Raw genomic sequence first — 20,841 nt, 5'->3', positions numbered from 1 at the left:
AACTAAAAGGCTTTGCCCGGTGAAGGAAATCCTTGTCTTCTCCACCAAACCACTAAGCGCCGAGCCCTTCTAAAGAAGAGACAATTAACCTATCTTCTTCGGTTGTGAAAGGAAGGTGTGGGTGTGAATCACCTCAGGAGAAAGGGAGGGGAAAGCAATAGAAGTCACCTGAGAGTCCTATTTTCCCTCCCCGGGCTTCCTCTGTAATAGCAGCACCTTAACCCAGTACAGTTATTCGTTAACCACTGCCTCACTGACCACTCACAACTCTTGCCGGAACAAAAATCAACTCTGTCACTGCTGTGGGAGGGTGTGAAGCTGAGGAAAGCCATCACTGTGCCACACTGGGGAATAATGCTCCCAGAAGAGCCACATGTGGCTTCTGAGCCACTGAGCATGTATCACTGGTGGGGGAGGGGAGCTAAAGAGGTTCTGGGATTTGGGATGGAAATAGGCAGAGAGGAGGCATCTTAAAACAGCAAAGTCATTTTAGTTGTGTGAAACTGACCAGCAAAAGTCAACTTTAGAAGCCATCAGAACCAACAGCCTCCGGCTCTCCACCTCACGTGGACCACTTGTGACCATCTGATGTTCAGCATTTCACCAGCATCCCATATTTGTCTGGAATCCAGCCCTCCCACTCATAGGCATTGTGTACTGGGGAGGGGTGGGCTTTGTACCAACCGGATCCAATTTCTTCCTCATCAGCACCTCAAAGTAATGTTTTTCATGCAGCAGGTCGAAGATGTACGTCATCTCATTGTATCTGCCTATTCCAGTGAGAAGCCGAACCTTGGAAGAGAGACCAGCCCATGCATCAGTTCGGGAGGAAAGGGCTCCTAAAATGGTATTATCAAGCGCTTTGGGGGTCAGAACGCCTTGTGTCGTGGGTCTGCCTGCCGAGGCCTCCTCGGATGATGAAGAGATGAAGCCGGCCCCGGCCCTTGGAGGCCGCAGGAAGACCCACCGGACAATGCAGAGACGCCGTCCGGTGCAGAAGGGGAGTCTCAGGCTGAAGTCAGCGCACCACACCCTCAGCCTCACAGCCCGGCTTCCGAGGCTGAAACAGAAGCATGGTAGCTGCCAGCCTCCCCTCCAGGGCCACCTCCCCCCCAAGCCTTTGGAGCGCCGGAGAAGGAGGGCTGGGAGGGAGGCACAGGAGTTGGCAGCCCAGCTTGCAGTTGGCAGCCCAGCAAAGGTCAGCCTTGGCATGTGAGCTTGAGTCACCACAGGATCGGGGCTGACGGCCATGAGGCTGCTCAGCCAGTGATGAGTGGCACCTGTCTGTCGATGACTCAGCAGGCTGAGGAGTTGCCCCTGCTTCTGATTGGGGTTTCACTGATCAAAGCAGCCAGAGAAGGGTGAGGCAGCGTGGAAGCAACTTGTCCACAACCCTTGTGTACCTGCCGGCACTCTGCACCTTCGGCCTCAGACTGGATTTGGGCTTGGTTTCTTGGATTTACCCCTGACCTTGGACTGTGACCTGGCTGGGGCTTTCTGGATTTGCCCTCCTGTTTAGGTGCTGGAACTTCTAAGGACCTGTGTGCTGACCCTGGACTGTGCTTTGGACTACGCTTGCTGCCTCTTGCCCCCGGTGCCTGCCTGAACCGGGACACCTGGGGACGGGGAGAAGGAGGCAGGAGCACCACCCTCCTTGGCACAGGGTCGAGTTGCCGCCTGTGGAGCACTGCTAGCCAGTGACTCATTGTGTGGCAGGTGAGGGTGGGCCCAGAAGGGACGGGAACAGCTGGGGGCAAGACCTGCATCAGCTTCTAGAACAGGCAGGCAAAGAAATGATCCAATGGCAAAAAGGAAGTAAAGCAGCTGTCTGCCAGACCAGGGGAAAACCAAGCCATTCAGGCCCGCTCATTTGCTCATTCATGCCGCACACGTCTAGGCAGATGCTGCTGCTTCCAAAACAAAAGAATCCACATGGGATCAGTGCAGAACACCCCTGAGCCCCATTCACAGGTCAGACCCGGGGCTTCCTCACAACTTCCTCGGGGAAGGCCCCTGCTCAATGCAGAAGAGGACAACAAGGCACCCCACTCCCACCCCCAGTCATCTCTACAGCCAGGCTCCCTAAAGAGCGGGCAGGCTGGAGCACCCACATACCATGAGGCCATACTTTTCATTGGGAGCCAAATGTTCATCTGTGAGCAGCCGGGCAGCTTGAAGGACGCGAGTGATCCCTTCCATGTGACAGGTCAAGCTGAAGCAGTGATGGGCCAGAATCAGCAGCTCCGTGGCTAAGGAAGGAGAGAGAGCCGGGCCGCCCGTCAGCACTCTCAACAGCTAGAGGCTGGGTCGGGAGTCTCCAGCTGCTACAGGCAGCACGGCGCTCCGTCTGCCTCCATTTCCCCCATCCGCAAAATGGGAATAGCAGCTGTGAGGAAAAGCTATAGGGGGCAGGATGCTTGGAGCCGCTCAGTGACCCACGGAGGGGTTAGCTCTAGAGGATCCCACCTGCGAGGATGAGCCCTGCCCCCAGCACCAGGGATTCCCGGGCAGAAAAGAGGCCGCCCCAAAAGACAGCTACAGTTTATACATTATAAAAGAGCTCTAGGGAGAAAAGAAAACCTTAGTGAATCTCTAACGCAGCAGCCCATGACCCAAGCCTGCTCCCAAAACCATCTCTGGCTTCCAGCAACGCATCCCTGTGGCTGCTATGGCACATTCTCAGACAAGGGAGTACGCAAAGAGAGGAAACCAAAGGTGGGCTCTGCTCCATGAGGGCACGGGGATGGCTGGTTCTGCTGTGACTGCTCGGACATTAAGCTCTGCAGAAAGAGCAGCGCTGGCGTCCAAGTAAGGCCACTGAGGAGAGCAGGTGTAGCCACACCATGATGCAGTCCTTTAAAGGGGATATTATTTGTCTTTTCGGAGTCACAAGGAATCCCCTTCCTGCTCACCATTGGGCAGCATCCATACTTACTGCAGGCAAGCTCCCCGTGTGGCACAGAAGAAATTTTATCCAGTAGCTTCATGCCCACCAGGGTGGGGTCCTGGCACAGTTTGGCCAGTTGCAAGAACACCTGGCTCTCCTCTGCCGGATCCAGTATTTGGCTCTGCCCTGTTGGCACAAAAATACAAACTGTGACAACACACAGCACCCTCTCCAACAGGCCGCAGGGGAAGGCAAGCTCGCACCCCCCTCCCCTCCAAGGTGCAAGGCTAATTCCAGGAGGAGACTCTCTTCAGTGTGCATGCCAACTCTGCTTAGCAGAGCTATTTTACCTCTGGACCATACCAGCTCAAATGTTGCTCCACAATCGTGACACCTGTGGTGATGGAAAGAACTTGGGCATGGCTGTGGGGGGGGGGCTTGCAGAGACTGCAACACAATGAAGTGGCGAAAAAGCCAGCGTTGTCTTGGGCTCCATCAAAACACACGTTTTGCCCAAGAAGCGGCTGCCCCCAGGGTCAGCTGCAGAGGGCTGAGAGCGGCACGGCCCCTCCCACTCACCTCCTTCCCCTTGCGAACGGGCCAGCAGCTCCCGCATGACCTCCTCAGCCACCAGCTCGGCCACCGTCTCCAGCTCCAGCCCCTGGGTGGTGATGAATGCCTGTGCCTTTGGGCACCTGTCTGGCTGCTGAGAGGACAGGAGGGCACGGAGCAGCTTTTCAGAGTCCTGGGCAGAGATCTCACTGAACGAGCAGCCGAGCTCCTGAACAATCAGAAGGCGGGGAAGAGAGGCAACCCTTCTGTGACAGCCCATCGCCTGGAGAAGCCTCCCACTGACCGACCGTGTCCTCCCTACTCTTCCCTCTCCACCGCAATATGAGGCCGCCCCCTCCCCAGGCGTGATGTACCTTGGACAGTTCATAGAGGCAGAGGACCTGCCGGCAGTAGTTGCGCCCGTGCACGCATTCGGCGGTCAGGGCCTGCAGGCTGCCAACGACCTTATCATCCGAACACGGAGCCCCTGCAAAGGACCAGGACTCCCAGCTGGAGGCTGGAACCAAAATCAATACTCAGGAGAGCAAGGAAAAAACGCACCCAATGGAACGGGCCCCAGGCAGAGAACCTTCCAGAGCCACAGGCCAGAGTGGGCTAGCTGTAGAGGGACGCCCTCCTCCTGCCAGCTGAAGGAGCAGCTGAGCATTTAAAGCAGTGGTCCCCAAACGTTTGGGGCCACCGCCCCCCCCCTCAGTTCCACAAACTCAACCCCAGCGACCCCTACCCTATAAAAAGCATCATTCAAAATAGGGGTTTGCTTGACTCACTAAAGAAGATAAGAACGATAAAATTTCAGAACAGTAACAATTAATTGCACATCTATTCAAAATCAAATTAAAACTTTTTAGTTGAAATGTATTCAACAAAACTGATGGACTTGATCCAGTGGTACCAGCTCTTCAAAGCCTGGAAAAAAATTCTGATAGTTACCACCAAATTTGCCAGCATGGTGCCATAGCTTGATCTATGGTAAATTAGTGAACAACACAGTTGAAGAGGCCCACCTCTAGTGCCCCCCTGCTGCTCTCTTAGTGCCCCCCTAGATAATCCCACCGCCCCTCAGGGGGTGATATTGCCCACTTTGGGAACCATTGATTTAAAGGATCACGCAGCCACCCGAGAATATATTAAGAATTGCAAAAGGAGCTCAGTAATGGAAAACTCTACAGTAGTCAGAATGGCCAGAATCAAACCTCCTGTCGTGCTCAATGCAGTGCATCACCCCCCCAAACACAAAGAGAAAGCAAGAAAAAATCACATTAGAAAGAGAGGGCTGTGTGGCCAGCCCAAACCTCCACCCAACCGATGCCTTCAACGGGCGCTTCTTACCGCGTTGCAGATGCCTGTTCTGCGGCTCCCAGTCCCCTTCCTCCTCCTCCTCCTCCTCTGCTCTCGCTGCAAGGACAGCTTGGACCTGGGGGTGGCAGCAGCTGCGAGAGGCTTCCCCCGCGGCCAGCGCTCGACAGTGCAAGACCAGCAACAGGTCTCGGCTGTAGAAGTCGAAGTACCGGCACACACGGCTGGCTTCGTGCACGCTGCCCTCGTCTAAAAGGCGTCCAATCAAGAAGCTCAGCCATTCCACGTCCGCGTCTGGAAGGGTGGCCTGCGACGCATCTTGGGAGGGCAGCCCCTCAAGTTGCAGGTATTTGGGGGAGCTCAGAGCTGGTAGCTTGGAAAAGGAGAACTCTTTGGCCAAGGCATCGAAGGAAAGTTCACCACTCGTGGAAATCTGATGAGAGAATCGATGCTTGGCTGTCCCGGCACCCTGGCTTGAGGCATGTTGTGCAACATGACAAAGCCAAATTTTTCTCTCTATCACTTCCAGTTCATCAAGTGGGATTGGATCACTGCTGGCTAGCCAGTGGCCAGCCAACGTGAGCAGAAGGCGTCTCTCCTGAATGCCGGACATTCTCTCGTTGTCCAGGGGCTCAGACACTGCATCTGCCTGAGCAGAGAAGAAATGGAAGGCTGTTTGATTCGAAACAGCATTTCTCACAAAGTTCTCATGGCATTTCTTCCAAAATTCAACCCTTGTCTGCTTCTGAGGCCAATGGCCAATCTCATTCAAGAGATGCAAATTCTGGAGCATCTGCAAAGCACATGAAGGGTTAAAGAGATGACGATTCTCAGACAAGTCTAAGTAACAATGGAAATCAACACGGGGCAGTTGAAGTGTGCAGCAACCAGGGACACCCCTCCGTTGCCTTTTCTTTCGATGGCTGGGAAGTGAGCCACAAGGGAAGGGAAGGCAGGACTCTTATTCTGATGCAGTTAGTGGAGAAATGCCCCCATCAAAATATAAGGGAGGAAATCCCTGAGCATCCCTGAGTGGATCCAGCATACCTCTTGGACAACAACGTGGTCCACAGGCAGGTCGGCCATTTCTGCCACTTCCCGTGCCTTGGAGAACCAGCTCCTCTCCTGAAGCTGCTCCAGAATTCTTCTGCACTCATTCGAGAGATTCTCAGGAGTGCAACAGCTTAAAATGGCACGACTGATTGAGATAGATGAGTCCTTCAAGATCCAGCAGAGCGCACTCAGCTTCTTCATATCTGGCCGTGAGTCCAAAAGGAGTGCACACAAACAAACAAACAAACAAACAAGAGGATGCTTAACTGGGTGTGGTGGCACAGTCTGCACTTGGCAGACCGTTTCAGAAAGGAGCAACGGTCTGTCACGCAGATCAGCAACCAGTGCCCCAATTGGGGGAGATGGGGATGAGGAACGCAGTGGGCGCAGTAACTGGCTTGCTGGCATCATCTTTGGAGGACCTTGGACTTATATTTAAAGAAACCATCATTCTTTGCTGACCAACCAAACATCTGCTGGTCTCCAACCTTCTAGGACTTCTATTACAGTTATTAATTTGTCAGTCACAGCTGTCTTAGACACTATCTGTTTGGTTTGCAAAAATGTTCATAATCCATCTGACAACTGAAATTTCCCAAGGTGGCTGTGTTGGTCTGCAGTAGAACAGATTCGAGTCCAGGAGCACCTTAGAGACCAAAATGATTTTTGGGGTGTAAGCTTTCGAGAATCAAAGCTCTCTTTGACAGATTGTCGGATATCAGCTATCTGACAAAGAGAGCTTTGATTCTCGAAAGCTTACACACCAAAAATCTTCTTCATCTCTTAGTTGCTCCTGGACTCGAATCTAGCTGTTTCCCTTTGTAATCTCCCTCTGGCCATTCCCCTTAACGTTTACACTTATAACTGGTTTCAATTAGACTTTCTCCCTAAAAACATGCATTAGATCTCTTGCATATTAATATGTAGCTATGCAAATGTATGACATTAATTGGGAAAAAGCTTTCTCATAAGAGTAAACAGTACCAGTACTAGCCGTATTTTCCAAGATCACAGTTACAGTAAAATCTATCAGCAATTTTAAAAAATACAAACAACTACCACTACCACCAAGCAGCATAACTGCTGCAGATTAGCAGCAGACTACCAGTTAAATGCAACAGTAACGGAGCTGCCAGTTATTTCATGCTACAGCCAAAGGCCCAGGAAAATAAAAACATCTTCACTGGCTGCCTGGAATTCGAAAGACAGGATGCCAGGAGAGCAAGGGGCTGTGGCTCAGTGGTAGAGCATCTGCTTGGCATGCAGAAGGTCCCAGGTTCAATCCCCGGCATCTCCAGTTAAAGGGACTAGGCAAGTAGGTGATGTGAAAGACCTCTGTCTGAGACCCTGGAGAGCCACTGCCTGTCTGAGTAGACAATACTGACTTTGATGGACCAAGGGTCTGATTCAGTAGAAGGCAGCTTCATGTGTTCAAGTGCAGGGAGGGAATTCCACCAGCCCAGCACCAACACAGATCCACAGAATTGGAAGGAACCACAAGGGTCATCTAGTCCAACACCCTGCACAATGCAGGAAATTCACAACTACCTCCCCCCCACCCAAGATGCCCTCCTCCTCATCTGCCTAAGGTCATAGAATCAGCATTGCTGACAGATGGCCATGTAGCTTCTGCTTAAAAACCTCCAGAGAAGGAGCGCTCACCACCTCCCGAGGAAGCCTGTTCCACTGAGGAACTGCTCTGTTAGAAAGTTCTTCCTAATGTCTAGATGGAAACTCTTTTGATTTAATTTCAACCCATTGGTTCCGGTCCGACCTTCTGGGGCAACAGAAAACAACTCAGCACCCTTCTCTATATGACAGCCCTTCAAGTACTTGAAGATGGTTATCATATCACCTCTCGGTCTTCTCCTCCTCTTCAGAGAAGGAAGCCCGTCTGAAGCAGCTCTCTCTTGCCTCCAAATATGGCAGCACAAACAGAAGCCTTCCGACAATGAGCGTAATAGTCAGGGAGAAGGGGGCCGCTGCGATGCCACAGAAGAACCGGCCAGCCAGCAGCTGGAGGAAGCCTTTCAGGCCCATCCCTGCACATGTGTCCCAGCCGGCCATCCTGCACTGAGGACTACCTGAGGTGACCCAACAGCCTTCGAAGCGAGTCCTATGAAGACTGCCCTGGAGGAGTCTGATCTAGATGGAATCGTGGCCAGTCCTACTGGCTAAATGTTTCTGAATTGCAGTTTTAGGACCCTGTCGACATTTTAAAGTTTTTGGTACTGCTTTAAGTTGCCCTGGTTAACATTCAAAAGAAAAATGTGGACTATGATTTTCTAGATCAATAAATGCTTTTCCAGGGGGGGCAGCTAGAAAGTTAAGCAAACTTGGTTAGACTCTGTATGCTACAAACAGAATCCGTGGGCTCACCTGCAGGAACAGATTTACCAGCACTCCCAATCCTTGGGATTATTTCTTCAGGGAGAGGGCGACCCCATCCGGAAGAAGCTGACTTCTCAATTCTGAGTTATATTGTCAGTCGATAACCCATCACTGCTGTGTGGGTCGAGCGTCAGTTTACTGGCTCACTTCCAGCACACTGTTTGTTCAAACCTCAAGCATTCAACAGCTACGTTGTAAGCAGTTTCCAGAACTAAGTCTTGGCAAGCAATGAGCCAAAGGAAGCCCAGGCAGATGACTGCACTGTGGCCCACACATTTCATCAAGGAGAAAACAAATGGTCCTCCTTACCATGAGGAAGAACGGTGTCTGTATCAGCAAGAATCTGAAGGAGCCTTCGTAACTCGTACTGCGTTCTGCACTGCTGTAGCATCAGCTCAAGAAGAAATGCGACCTGTGTCTTCAACCACGGTGCAGGCAGAATGGGAGGCAATTCTTCATCTGTGGCTTGAAGCTGATTACAGACCATGTAAAGTAAGTCAAGCCCCTAAAGGCTCCCCCTCCCCACAACTCTGTTCAAAATTAAGGCAATGAATACTATCTACTGAAGACTGAAACACTGGGAATACAGTGAGGGTGTGTCTGCTCAAGTGGATTGAATCAGGTGGAAACCCTCGGGCAGGTTTCCTCTCCCACCAGTTCTGCAGGCGTAGCTTTGCGTAGTCCTTCTGCTTCTGATGGAAGGAAGATCCCCAAGTTCATAAGCCAAAAGAAAAACTGTGGAACGTTAACTTCGTACATTTCTGTAAAATCTGAACAAACTGCAACAAACATTAATTAAATGAGGAATTGGAAGACATTCCACTCTGGCCACTGATCTATGGAAGGTTCTGAAGTGACTGGAGGTTCTTGGTAACTAACACACGCCAGGCCAGTCTCTGGATTATCACCTTCATGTTTTGGCTAAAGTTGTTAAGCAAAAAAAAAAAAAAAAAAAAAAAAAAGGCCGATAACCCTGACGTTAACAGACTCTTTTGTAGCACCCTGGCAATTAGCTCTTAATAAAAAATTGGGCCATTATGAGCTCTCTTGTCAACTCCTCCTATCAATGATGCATGAATTGGCTAAAGAACTTATTAAGACCAGAGTCTTCGAGGTAGAGAGGCAGCACAATCTGAATAAGATTCAGAATCCCCTCTTCAGAAAGGACCTGCTTATTGTGTGTGTGTAAAGTGCCGTCAAGTCGCAGCCGACTGATGGCGACCCCTTTTGGGGGGTTTTCATGGCAAGAGACTAACAGAGGTGGTTTGCCAGTGCCTTCCTCTGCACAGCAACCCTGGTATTCCTTGGTGGTCTAACACACAAAGATAAGACACTAAGGCACACTCCTGACCACATCCTGGGTGGTACAGATACCCTTCAATCCACTGGTGCAAAGAGCCCTCAGAGTAAGTTCCATATTACATAGATGAAGGAGGGTATCTTTCTGAGGGGTGCTAAACAGCCTAGAGTATCCTGTATACAAAAAACCCCAAAGAACAAAAGCAAACCAAGAAACCCATTGCCTGCAGTGTTGCTAGAGTGTTTGTCTAGCAGAAGTGGATTCACTGAAGGCATGACTTGGTAGTGTTTTACAAGAGAGCCTATCTGTTCAAAGGCACAGGGTCCTATAGAGGCTTTTCTGGAAAGAGCTGTGGAGGGCAATGCTCCCCAGAAAACACACCCTGCTTTTGAGAATTTTCTTGGGCATGACATCCTCGCTTGGATGCTCTTTTACCAGAACCCCAAAAGCAGGGTGAGCAGAAGACAGCAGGTGATTCTGCAAAGCAGGCAGGGCAAGTACTGGGAAGTCATCTCTCATGGGAAAAAGGAAGCTCTTGTAAATCTCAGGCACAGCCCTGACTGCCTGGGGACCAAGTGGGATTGAAAACCCACCAAGGGATTTCCTCCTCCACTGACAGAAAACAAGGTCTTGTCAGCCATCCTGAACAGCAAGCATGAAAACTAGGAATGACATAAAGAAGCTATGCCCTAATGAACAGTTCATAACAAGGCAAGTTCAACCTCACCCCAAGGAAGAAAAAAAACGTTCTAGTAACTATCATACACTTTAAAGATACAAGAATCTACACTTTGTAGCTAAACATTTAAATATACAAACGTTTTGCTTACTTTTGAAAGACTGGCTTGGAGCTCAAGGAGTTTGGTCTGAGCTTCATGGTAATTTTTGTAGTCCATGCACAACTCGTAAACCTCAAGCATGGTCAGCAAAGGAGAGTCCTTGAATACAGAAACAGAACACATTCCTGTACATAAAAATAAACCCCAAGCAAGAGGCACAATTGTTTTTAAAATGCTGAATGTCCCATCACCTTAGAATCTATAAGAATGGACGCTGCAGGGAATGTGGCAGGAGACAGAAAGCGTGTCCTTTCCTTAATTCAGAATTGGTGGGGGGGGGGATAATTTGGCCTCCAGCTCTCTTGCAATTTTCAATCCATCTTTTCTTGTGTTCCCCCCACCCCTTTTCTGGAATATGCCTCTGAACTTCAGAAGTACTCCAGAAAACAAGAGCTAGGGCAGGCAAGAGGGCCGTTGGGCCAACTGAAGTAAAAGGGGGAGGGGATTATTTGCTGTGGAGGCACGGTGGTCGCTGAGCACCAGCTGTGGCAATGAGAATGACCTCAGTCTGTCCTGAGAACTCTGAGAGACGCTGCCCGTCTGAGAAGACAGCGCTGGCTGTGATGGACCGAGGGCCTGACGAAGGCAGCTTCATGTGTGTTTTTGTGTGGGGAGAGGCCCGAGGCCTCCTAGGGAAACAGCTGTTCCTTGACTCACTGCTAGCTGTGCCTTGGCCGATCTACTGCAGCTGCATTACCACCTTTCCTTCCAGAACTCTTCTGATCAGTAAACCTTGAACAATGACTAGAAGAGTACTGAACTAGTTTCTAAAGGAAAATACGACAGACTGGAATTTAGCAACCAACAAGGTTATATTGGATCACTGTAGCATCAGATAGGGAATAACATCTCTTTGAAAATGATTAAACAATAAATGTAATAAAACGTAAAATCCAACGATTCCTACAAACGGTAAAAAAGGAGCATTCCAGCATTTTATGAGATAAAGTGTCTAATCTTACACTGCCCCCAGGGATAAAGATGATCTGAATATGGAACATTACAAAAACTCCCACGCGGTACTTCAGAGGGGTCAGAGCCAACACCCCCTGGCACCACGAGGAACTGTTGACTATCTTGTACAGGAAGGCAAGGACCGAGGTGGCAAAATACCAAAGAACTGGGCCGAACAAACTCTACAAGCACAAGTTCCTGTGCTGGACTGGCTGAGGCAGGGAGAACGAGGCCTGCCGGCACCCTCCGCATGAGTCACGGAAGCTGCCGAGTTCCTCCAAGCCGAGGTTGGACAGACAAAGCCCAAGCGGTCCTGGAGCAAGGCCGGCAGCCAACGAGGGGGCAGGGAGCTGGCTGTGGCCTGGCTGATGCCAGTCGCCCCAGGGCCTCCCCTTGGTGCAGGGTAGGGTTTGGGCTGTGGGTGCAGAGGAGGGCTGCCGGCTTGCCAACTACATGCTAAACATTCCCAGCAGAGTGTGTGTGTGTGTGTGTGTGTGTGCGTGTGGCGGGGGTGGGGAGTCCAATTCCACAGCAGCAGCACTTCTCCCTCAATTCTGGGGCGCTGGTGCTATCCAGGCTGCAGATGCGAGAGCCGGTGTGGTGTAGTGGTCAGAGTGCCAGACCAGCATCAGGAAGACCCGGGTTCAAATTCCCACTCTGCCAGGGAAGCTTGACCTTGGGCTAGCCATATACTCTCATCCTAGCCTACCTCACAGAGCTGTTGTGAGGATAAAATGGAGGAGAGGAGAATGATGTCAGCCGCTTTGGGGTCCCCACTGGGGATGAAGAGTGAGGCATAAATGAAGTAAGTAAAACAGTGAGTGGAAAAGGGATTATCCTGCACCAGATTCTTTGGGGAGGGGCTGTGGCTCAGTGGTAGAGCATCTGTTTGGCATGCAGAAGGTCCCAGGTTCAAACCCTGGGATCTCCAGTAAGGATCAAGTTGTAGTTGATACGAAAGACCTTCGCCTGAAACCCTGGAGAGCCACCGCTGATCTGAGTAGACAAGACTGACTTTGATGGCCCAGGGGACTGGTTCACTATAAGGCAGCTTCCTGCGTGATCAGACGAGGAGAAGACAAATTAATCTTAAAATTACGTCACTGCACTCACTACAAGAGCCTGCCCAGAACTAATAGGAGATGCTAACCTGGGCAAAGGCTGCCCAGCTCCAGGAACCTAGAAAGAACAGGAGCTCACACAGGATTGATTGAGCCGATTGATAGGCCACCCTTTCCTGGCCAAAGGCAGGAGAAGTGCCAAGTCAGCCAGCGTGGCCTATACCAAAGGGATGGCCTTTCCCCACTTACCTTCAGAAAGAGCTGAAAACCATTCAGAAGAGTTCTAACTTTTTGCCTCCTCAAAAGGACCTGCCAGAGGGTGGCCAAGTCCTGAATGTCCCACTCGTGGGTTTCAACTGAACCTTCCATGTGGTCGGTCACTTCACCCGCGGTGGAGCTATCCAGAGAAGTTATTATCCAAATGCAGAGGCAGTGAAGAATGTTGGCGTCCTATCGAATGCATAAACGCTCACAAAAAAGGGAGCAAGAAGGGAGGGGGAGTTAAAGAGAGAAAACTCTCCACTGCTTAGAAATAAAAGTGCAAAAATTCTGCATCTCTACCCTACCCACGATTCCCTTGCTCAAGCCCCACTGAAACTAATAGGATGGCAGCAGATGCCAGCCTGCTGCCCATAGAGCCAGCCCTCTGAGAGGTCCTACCTGGAAGCAGGCAGCAAGCACGCTCAGGACAGGGACGCGGTGGTGCAGGGTCTCCCGCAGGAGGAAGCGCCACGGCTGGGGCTGGCTCTGACACTGAAGCAGAATGTGGAAGAGATCACCCGTGGGGCTGCCAGGCTTCTTCTCGTGCCTCCACAGGCAGGGGCTGCTAACCTGGCTGCCCACCCAAGGGAGGGGGGCCCGCAGGCTCTCGAAGGCCAGCCTCAGGTGGTCCTGCAGGGGAGGGGCGAAGTCCGGGAGGATGGCGAGGACCTGCGAAAGGGAAACCCCAATGTCAACAAAAGCAGGAAGAGAACAAAGAGCACAGAGGAGCCACGGTGGGGTTGACCCTTCTGCCTTTTCAGCCTTGGCACAAGAGAACACGCACACACACAGAAAGAGTCTGGCACGGGCAGGCTCTCCTCAGCCCAGGGGCAAATGTTTGTCCTCCCCCACCCTTTTCTCAGCAGCAAAAAAATCATCTCCTGCTAGGGCTGGAGCTTCAGCCTCCTTACCTCGACTGGCTGGTAGTCGTACATTTGGGCTTCGATGAGAAACTGCAGCCACTCGTTCGACCTCGCGCACTCTCGGAGGTAGGATGTGTTCAGCTTAAGATTGTGGAGCCTGCAAAACTGGACCACTAGTGACCACTGCTTCCTCGTGCTGCTGGATGTCCTGCACCAAGAAAGACCACGTTGCCTTTTCTCAGGCAGTCAGCCAGTCACAGGTGGGGGCAAGGATCAATTTGAAAGTAGGAAACCTCCCCAAAATTGGACAATGACGGATGAAACACAGTTAAAGGACCAGTGGAAACTAAGAAGCCTATCTTCTGCTGGGGGACGGGGGTGGGGTCAGCCACTTACTGACCTTTGGAAGATTCCCTGGGTGCAACGAGCAGAAGATTGCTATGTTCCAGCTCCAGGTGGCTCAAGTAAGGACAGGCCAGAAAGGAAAGAGGGGAAAGTGCATGTGTGCACATAACCAGGGTTGCCACCTTTAGGAAAACCCTTCCAAACAGCAAATGTGGAAATTGGTGAGACGACTTATTTGCCAAGGGACACTTTGGGAGATATTTTAATATGCAGAAGACTCAAGAACGCAACTTTCCACAAATCAAGTGGCAAATTCCTAACCAGAAGCTGATCAAGCCCAACATTCCAGCATGAGATCTGATACGTGACTCCCCCTCCCCGGCACTCATTCAAACAGTTGTCGAAAGCAGCGCAAGATGATGGACTTCAGAGCCCACTCAACAGGACAGCCAGCTGCACCCACCTGCAAGAGGAGACCGGAGCTCTCCCACCCCATGAACCACTTTCTGGTCACTCGGAACTCAACTGTGGACTCACTTCTTTATGTTCTGATGCTCAATCTTATCCCAAACTGCTTCCTCCAGGCAAACAAGGAGCTCTTCTGCAGCTGTTCTTTCTCCCTCCACCAGCTCTGTCAGTTTTTCAACTAAAACAGGATAGGCAAAGTAGTCTGATTTACTACATTGACATCTTGCTTTTTTTCCTTCATGGGACTCAAGGTCTTCTGCATTAGATTCCCAGAGTTACTCTCCCATCTAGGCTCCGCCCAGACTCAGCAAAGTTGCTAAATCATATGCTTTTCACGAATATCCTGGGGATTTTGCTGAGATTTTATCTTCCTGCTCATGCAGCACGTTTAAAATCACATTTCTTTTAGTGCCAGTTATGAGTCTCAGCTTACAGCAGTGGCCCCCAAACTGGGGGTCAGGCCCCCAAAGCTGGTCCTGACTTTCTCATAGGTGTGTCTCCCAAGGCCAGGAGAGAGGAGGTGAAACATGGCAAGCCAGGTGAGGAGGCTTATGTAGTCTCTGTTGCTCAATAAAGGTATATATTTATAAAACACTGAACACGAAAAATGTAACCTCGCTTAGTGAGAGTCTCGCTTTTTATGTCAGGCCAGGGGAAGGTAGAAGGGAGTGTTACCTTGCAAGGGGGTCCTGCAGACCAGTAAATGCAGCAGCAGGCCCCGCTTCCAAAAATTCAAGAGCCTCTGGCTTACAGTCAACCTCTACCACACAAGCAGCAAAAACAGCATATCTGTTGGAGGATAATGCTGTTCTCTCATTTTAAAAATATGGCGTTTCACCAATTACAATTCCTCAACAAGAAAAAGGAGCAGTTATGTTTAAAATGACCACAAAAAGATGTGCATTCAAGTCCATTCCTACAGTAATAGGGATTTGGCTGTGGATCTTTGGATTCATGACAGATGCTGGATTTCTTGGGGCATTCCCAGGCACTGAGGGTCAACTAGACTCTCCATGCTTCTGAGCCGCAGTTTCCTAAAGTACGGAACTGCCCTGCCGCTGGGCTACTCTGCCGCCTGAATGAGGGCAAGAAAAGAGTGTGGCAGACGCTACCCAAGGACTCTCGGATGGAGTTGTGCTGCGGTTCCTCTCTTTGAGACATGAAGCTCAAGATCACGTTTGCCGCTTTGACGTCCACTCGGAGCTTGAGGCTATCCAGGCCCAACAATTCCAGAAAACAAACACAGGCAGCAGCGACAGAAGGGACATGAAAGAGCGAGAGGGCCAGCCCATAGGCTTTGTGGCCTGCCCACTGGACCCTAGAAAAGAAAGACGGGCTGTTAGCAGGCTGCCCTCGGAACACAGAGGCCAGCCCTCAGGGACACAACGCTGAGCTCACTTGGAAGGGAAAATCAGGGAACAAGTTCTGTTTCCTTGAGATGGCAAATACTACTTTCCTTTAATACAATCGTAATATTTTTTTCTGGAAAGCTAGAAATATTGAGGGCTGGATCCAGACGGAATGGGCAGACCCTCCCCGCAAGTTGTTCCTCCAGCCTCCTGAATCCCCGCGGGCGGTACTGCATGGGAAGGGGAAAGCAGGAAGGTTTTGTTCGGCTGATGGAAAATTCAGTCTGGAGACCTTTACCCTGAGCAGACCATGTGTGCAAATGGATTGCTTCCTTTTAAGTACTCACAGCTGCTTTGGGGTTTTGCTCTTTGCCAGTTGCTGGACCAAGAAGGCCCCAAAAGCAAAAGAGGGGCGCTCGTGTCGCAAGTAGTAGCAGAAGTCCAGCCGCTCTATCACAGCGTATTTGTTGATGAGACGGAGGCATGAGAAGTGAGGAAGATCACTGCCAACGTCTGGAGAGAACAAAGAAGCGTCTTTTGGAAATTCTGAGCATATGACATCCACTGGATCACACTTCCCAGCACTGACTTGACCATCATAGCTACGACGGTTAGCAGTTAGCGAATACTATTATTAAGATCCACATTTCCAAGCTTGTTTATTAGGTTATTAGTATAATTAAAGCCATGAGTCAGAAGCGACTTGATGGCACTTAACACACACACACACACACAATTAAAGCCCCGTTCTATTTGGTAGCTGGTATGTAAACCATTTTCATTCACAAGAGTAACAAAAAAGCTTTCAGACCCAGGTGCAGACAATGCATTCATCCCCACCCTCCCTCCCCAATTCTAGAGGCGACAATGCTGTTGCTCAGCTCCCAGAAAGCCGCAAAGCATGTCTGCGGGGGGGGGGGGGGGCTTCCTCTCTTACATCCTCCTAGGCTGAGGGACAAATCAAAACAAAACAAAACGACCCCCCTCTGTTTCCAAGGAAGAGCGCAGGGAGGCATCTTTTCCGGTCCTCTCTTCTGCCAGAGGAGGACTGAGGCCTTGCCAACCATTCCCCCCTCCTTGGGGACTGAGAACTAGCCATCCACAGAAGAGGTAAATTGTGATCTTGATTCATCTTTTTGTTTATTTCTAATAATGTGATCCCCATTTATTTAGATATTTATACCCTGCTTTCTCCATAATGGACACCCAAAATAGCTTACATCATTCTCCTCTCCTTTTTATCCTGTCAATAATCTCGCAAGAGAAAGTGACTTTTACAGTTCAGAACACTGGCCAGTATAGTGAAACCAGAGAAGATGGCTTTTTGCTCAAAAACAATCTCTCAGCATTTGATGTGGGCCTGTGTGTGTGTTAAGTGCCGCCAAGTCCTTCCAACTCATGGCGACCCTATGAATGAAAGTCCTCCAAAATGTCCTATCTTTGACAGCCTTGCTCAGGTCTTGCAAATTGAGGGTCGTGGCTTCCTTTATTGAATCAATCCATCTCTTGTTGGGTCTTCCTCTTTTCCTGCTGCCCTCAACTTTTCCTAGCATGAGCGTCTTTTCTAGTGACTCTTGCCTTCTCATAATGTGACCAAAATACGACAGCCTCATTTTAGCTTCTAGGGTCAGTTCAGGCTTGATTTGATCTAGAACCCACTGATTTATTTTTTTGGCCATCCACAGTAACCGTATCACTCTCCTCCAACACCACATTTTAAAGGAGTCTACTTTCTTCCTGTCAGCTTTCTTCACAGTATTATTATTTATTATTATTATTATTGTCGAAGGCTTTCACGGTCAGAGTTCATTGGTTCTTGTAGGTTATCCGGGCTGTGTAACCGTGGTCTTGGAATTTTCTTTCCTGACGTTTCGCCAGCAACTGTGGCAGGCATCTTCAGAGTAGTAACACTGAAGGACAGAGACACTGTCCTTCAGTGTTACTACTCTGAAGATGCCTGCCACAGTTGCTGGCGAAACGTCAGGAAAGAAAATTCCAAGACCACGGTTACACAGCCCGGATAACCTACAAGAACCAATATTATTATTATTATTTATTAGATTTCTACGGCCACCTTTCCCAACCAAGGCAGGGCAAACAACCAATAAATACAATAAATATGTTAACAGCATAAAATCAAAATTTTGAAGTATTTCCAATGGTACATTAAAAAAATTCAAGTGGCGCCCCTGGTGGTAAAGGGACAACAACAAAGAAAAAGAGGAGGGAGAGAAAGGGAACGGGAAAGGGGGGAGAAAAGGGCTGGGCAGGGGCTGGAGTACACATCTGGATGTGTTTTATTCTGACTTTAACATGGTAATGAGAGGCTGAACATTACTTACCAGGCATAGCAAGTGAATTTGCTGGCTGCCAACCAAACAATTTAGCGGAATCAAATGGAACTAATGCCTGAAAAATCAGAAAACAATACTAAACAAACAACACTAGCAAAACTTCAGGGAGGATTTCAAGCAAAACACAAATGCTAAATTAAGTGGGAGATAGAAACTCCCATTTCTGTCACATTCCCCCAATCAGGGCCCCCTCTTGGTCCCATCCTTTGGGCATGCTGGGACTTTGGCTGCCTGGATCACAGGCTTTTCTGTTGGGGCATGGGGACTGCGGAGCAGCCTTATTGCTGATGCACAGGGGGCTCCCCTTTTGATCACTCCCCAAGGCTGCTGTGAGACCCTCAGAGTGAGCTCTGACTCTCAAAAACTCAGACTTCGAAAATCCTGTCAGTCTCTAAGGTGCTACTGGATTCGAATCTAGCTGTTCTACTGCAGACCAGCACAGCCGCCCTCTGAAACTATCCTCAGTCCAGCTTGTACTCCCACTCATCTTATTTGTGGTTTTTAGCCTGTTTAAGTCTGGTTTGTACTTTTCAGACTTGGCGTCTGTTCCCCCCCCCCCCCCGTTACTGTTGCCCATCTCAGGTCTTTTGAAAGAGAGGCAAGATAGAAATGTTTTAAACAAACCACGTTTCCTTATTAACAATCTAGCACAATGTAACTCTTGCATTAGAATACTGTGTTATAATGAGAAACAGACGCAAGCTATTCTATTTCTGTCCCTTTTTCTGTTGTATTCTATTATGCAGAATTAGAAATTGCCTTGAATGTGATAGCACAAAGGTGGAATATTAAAAACAAAACAAAATGCTGCTTGCCATGCTATCCTATCCCAGAGTTACAGCACCAGGAAGAGGACAGAATCACTGCTAAATCCCTGGCACCAAGACCACTCCGATCTCAGACTAGAAATGCTGCTGCACAGTCATTGCTTCCACGCTGGTGTAAGTTTTGCACTGGTGTAACTAACAGGGGAAATGGTTGGAGACTGGGCACAGCGGGCCGGAGGATCAGAAGTGTGGCCAGCTTAGTTAGAACACTCTCCTTCCGCAGGAGGAGGGGTCCTGCAAGAACCCAGAGATGGAAACCCACATTCCAGTTGGAGCTCTCTCCACAACATGCCCTCTCTAAATAAAAGCCGTTGCTGGTTCAGCTGTGCCTGCTATCATCGTGGGCTGCATTCACACACTACTGGCTTTCAGACTACCATGGTATGACAGAAATTATTCACAACTGGATTGTCTTCTCCACAAGGGAAAGTCCAGGGGTGAATGACTGCCGGAGGAGCTGTATCAGTACTAAAAAGTGAGTTCAACCTATCTTCTGGGGCATAATTCAGAGGCCAGTGGGGGGCTCTTCCTTGCAGTCTACTTGCGAACTCTGTGCAAAGGGTGTTTTTTCTAAACAATCCTGGCATTGCCACAGGCGAATTGGTGCCTTTGCCCCATGACTAATGTGCAAGGGTTTGCCAGTGAGCAAGAGACCCGAGGGTGGCTCGTGGTGCCTCTTCCTTCCAGTGGCTCCTCAAGTCTTCTTCCCGTTGGGGAAACATCAGACCCCACTTCATTATGTTGTGGCTGAATGGCGGCCATCTTAGCTAGCCGACAGTGTGGCAGCAGCACATATATACCTGAACAAGATGGTACAGAGAGACGTCAGAAGGCAAGACGCCATGAGAGGCAAGCGGGGAGAAGAGGGCGGCTTTGAGCTTGGGATAGGGAGTGAGGGCCATCCTGAACAGCTGGGTGTCCACCTTCTTGGCAGGATTCTCTCTTCCACTTCCATTCTGAAGAATCTGCAAAGAAGAACGCCGGAAGGGTAGCCATGGTGGGCCTGATGCAGCAAAAAACACACACGAGGCTCATGCCAGCCGTCAGGTGGGGCTTTTTCTGCAAAGAAGCAGCCGCTGATTATATTTGCAAGGAAACGGAAAAGGATCATTTCACTGACCAGCCACGGAAAGTCACTTGAATCTGGCCGAAGGCTTTATCTGCATCTAAGAAGCCAAGAACAGGCTCTAGCTGTGTTGAGGCCAATAAGTGGATGTGAACCCCCAGACATTTTCTGCTAGTCTAAAGGAACAGTGCTCTCTCAACCCACCTGGTCAATACCTCCAGGAGCATACATTGTGGTGGCAAGGGCCAGCAGCGTCCGTCCTTCCAGAAGCATGGTGCTCACACTGGCCTGGTTGCTGGGAATCAAGATCTGGGCATTTGCCAGGCTAGCCTGAAAAATCATCTCTGCATCTAGTCAGCGGGAAAGGACAAAAAACGAAACCCTTCTCTTCCAAACTGTGTTGTTATTTAAAATATTCACATAATGCCTTTCTGCCCAACAACTAGGCTCCAGGTGGTTGAAAACAAGAAACAGTTAAAATACAAATAATAATCATTTTCTCCTAGTTTCCTCGGAGTCCCAATGTCAGGTAAAAAGGCAGCATATGGGACAGAAAGATCATCCGTTGTTCTAGTGGATGACCTCCATTTTTGGCCAGACAACAGACATTTCTTTTAAGAAGAAGAGTTGGTTTTTACATGCCGACTTTCTCTACCACTTAAGGAAGAATCAAACCGGCTTACAATCACCTTCCCTTCCCCTCCCCACAACAGACACCCTGTGAGGTAGGTGGGGCTGAGAGAGCTGTGACTAGCCTAAGGTCACCCAGCAGACTTCACGTGGAGGAGTGGGGGAATCAAACCCGGTTCTCCAGATCAGAGTCCACCGCTCCAAATCACGGCTCTTAACCACTACACCAGTTTGGGACCAAACACGGGATTCTCGCTGCTTCTCAGAATTTATGAGTGACCACCGAAGGCCACTGTCCTGCTGCTCTCCGGGCAAAGCTCATCA

At 49.8% G+C, this 20,841-nt stretch overlaps 1 protein-coding gene across 1 annotated transcript in view; it reads right to left on the bottom strand.

Annotated features, from left to right (window-relative positions):
- SPG11 (SPG11 vesicle trafficking associated, spatacsin) overlaps positions 1 to 20,841 on the bottom strand; it is a 63,689-nt gene that overhangs the window by 24,998 nt on the left and 17,850 nt on the right. Inside the window, exons 18-35 of the mRNA XM_056865730.1 lie at positions 20,092 to 20,237; positions 19,622 to 19,786; positions 17,983 to 18,049; positions 15,988 to 16,153; positions 15,404 to 15,609; positions 14,361 to 14,469; positions 13,527 to 13,686; positions 13,015 to 13,284; positions 12,604 to 12,804; positions 10,331 to 10,438; positions 8,510 to 8,672; positions 5,804 to 6,018; positions 4,790 to 5,549; positions 3,814 to 3,956; positions 3,467 to 3,668; positions 2,936 to 3,073; positions 2,116 to 2,249; positions 685 to 792 (exon numbers count right to left, since the gene is read on the bottom strand). Of these exons, the coding sequence (XP_056721708.1) occupies positions 685 to 792; positions 2,116 to 2,249; positions 2,936 to 3,073; positions 3,467 to 3,668; positions 3,814 to 3,956; positions 4,790 to 5,549; positions 5,804 to 6,018; positions 8,510 to 8,672; positions 10,331 to 10,438; positions 12,604 to 12,804; positions 13,015 to 13,284; positions 13,527 to 13,686; positions 14,361 to 14,469; positions 15,404 to 15,609; positions 15,988 to 16,153; positions 17,983 to 18,049; positions 19,622 to 19,786; positions 20,092 to 20,237 (3,461 nt within the window). The remainder of the gene's footprint in view (positions 1 to 684; positions 793 to 2,115; positions 2,250 to 2,935; positions 3,074 to 3,466; positions 3,669 to 3,813; positions 3,957 to 4,789; positions 5,550 to 5,803; positions 6,019 to 8,509; positions 8,673 to 10,330; positions 10,439 to 12,603; positions 12,805 to 13,014; positions 13,285 to 13,526; positions 13,687 to 14,360; positions 14,470 to 15,403; positions 15,610 to 15,987; positions 16,154 to 17,982; positions 18,050 to 19,621; positions 19,787 to 20,091; positions 20,238 to 20,841) is intronic.

This window comes from Euleptes europaea, chromosome 20 (assembly GCF_029931775.1).
Source record: "Euleptes europaea isolate rEulEur1 chromosome 20, rEulEur1.hap1, whole genome shotgun sequence".
Classification (NCBI taxonomy): Eukaryota; Metazoa; Chordata; class Lepidosauria; order Squamata; family Sphaerodactylidae; genus Euleptes; species Euleptes europaea.
The sequence above is the reverse complement of the archived record's forward strand: the minus strand, read 5'-3'. Positions and strand labels throughout refer to the sequence as shown.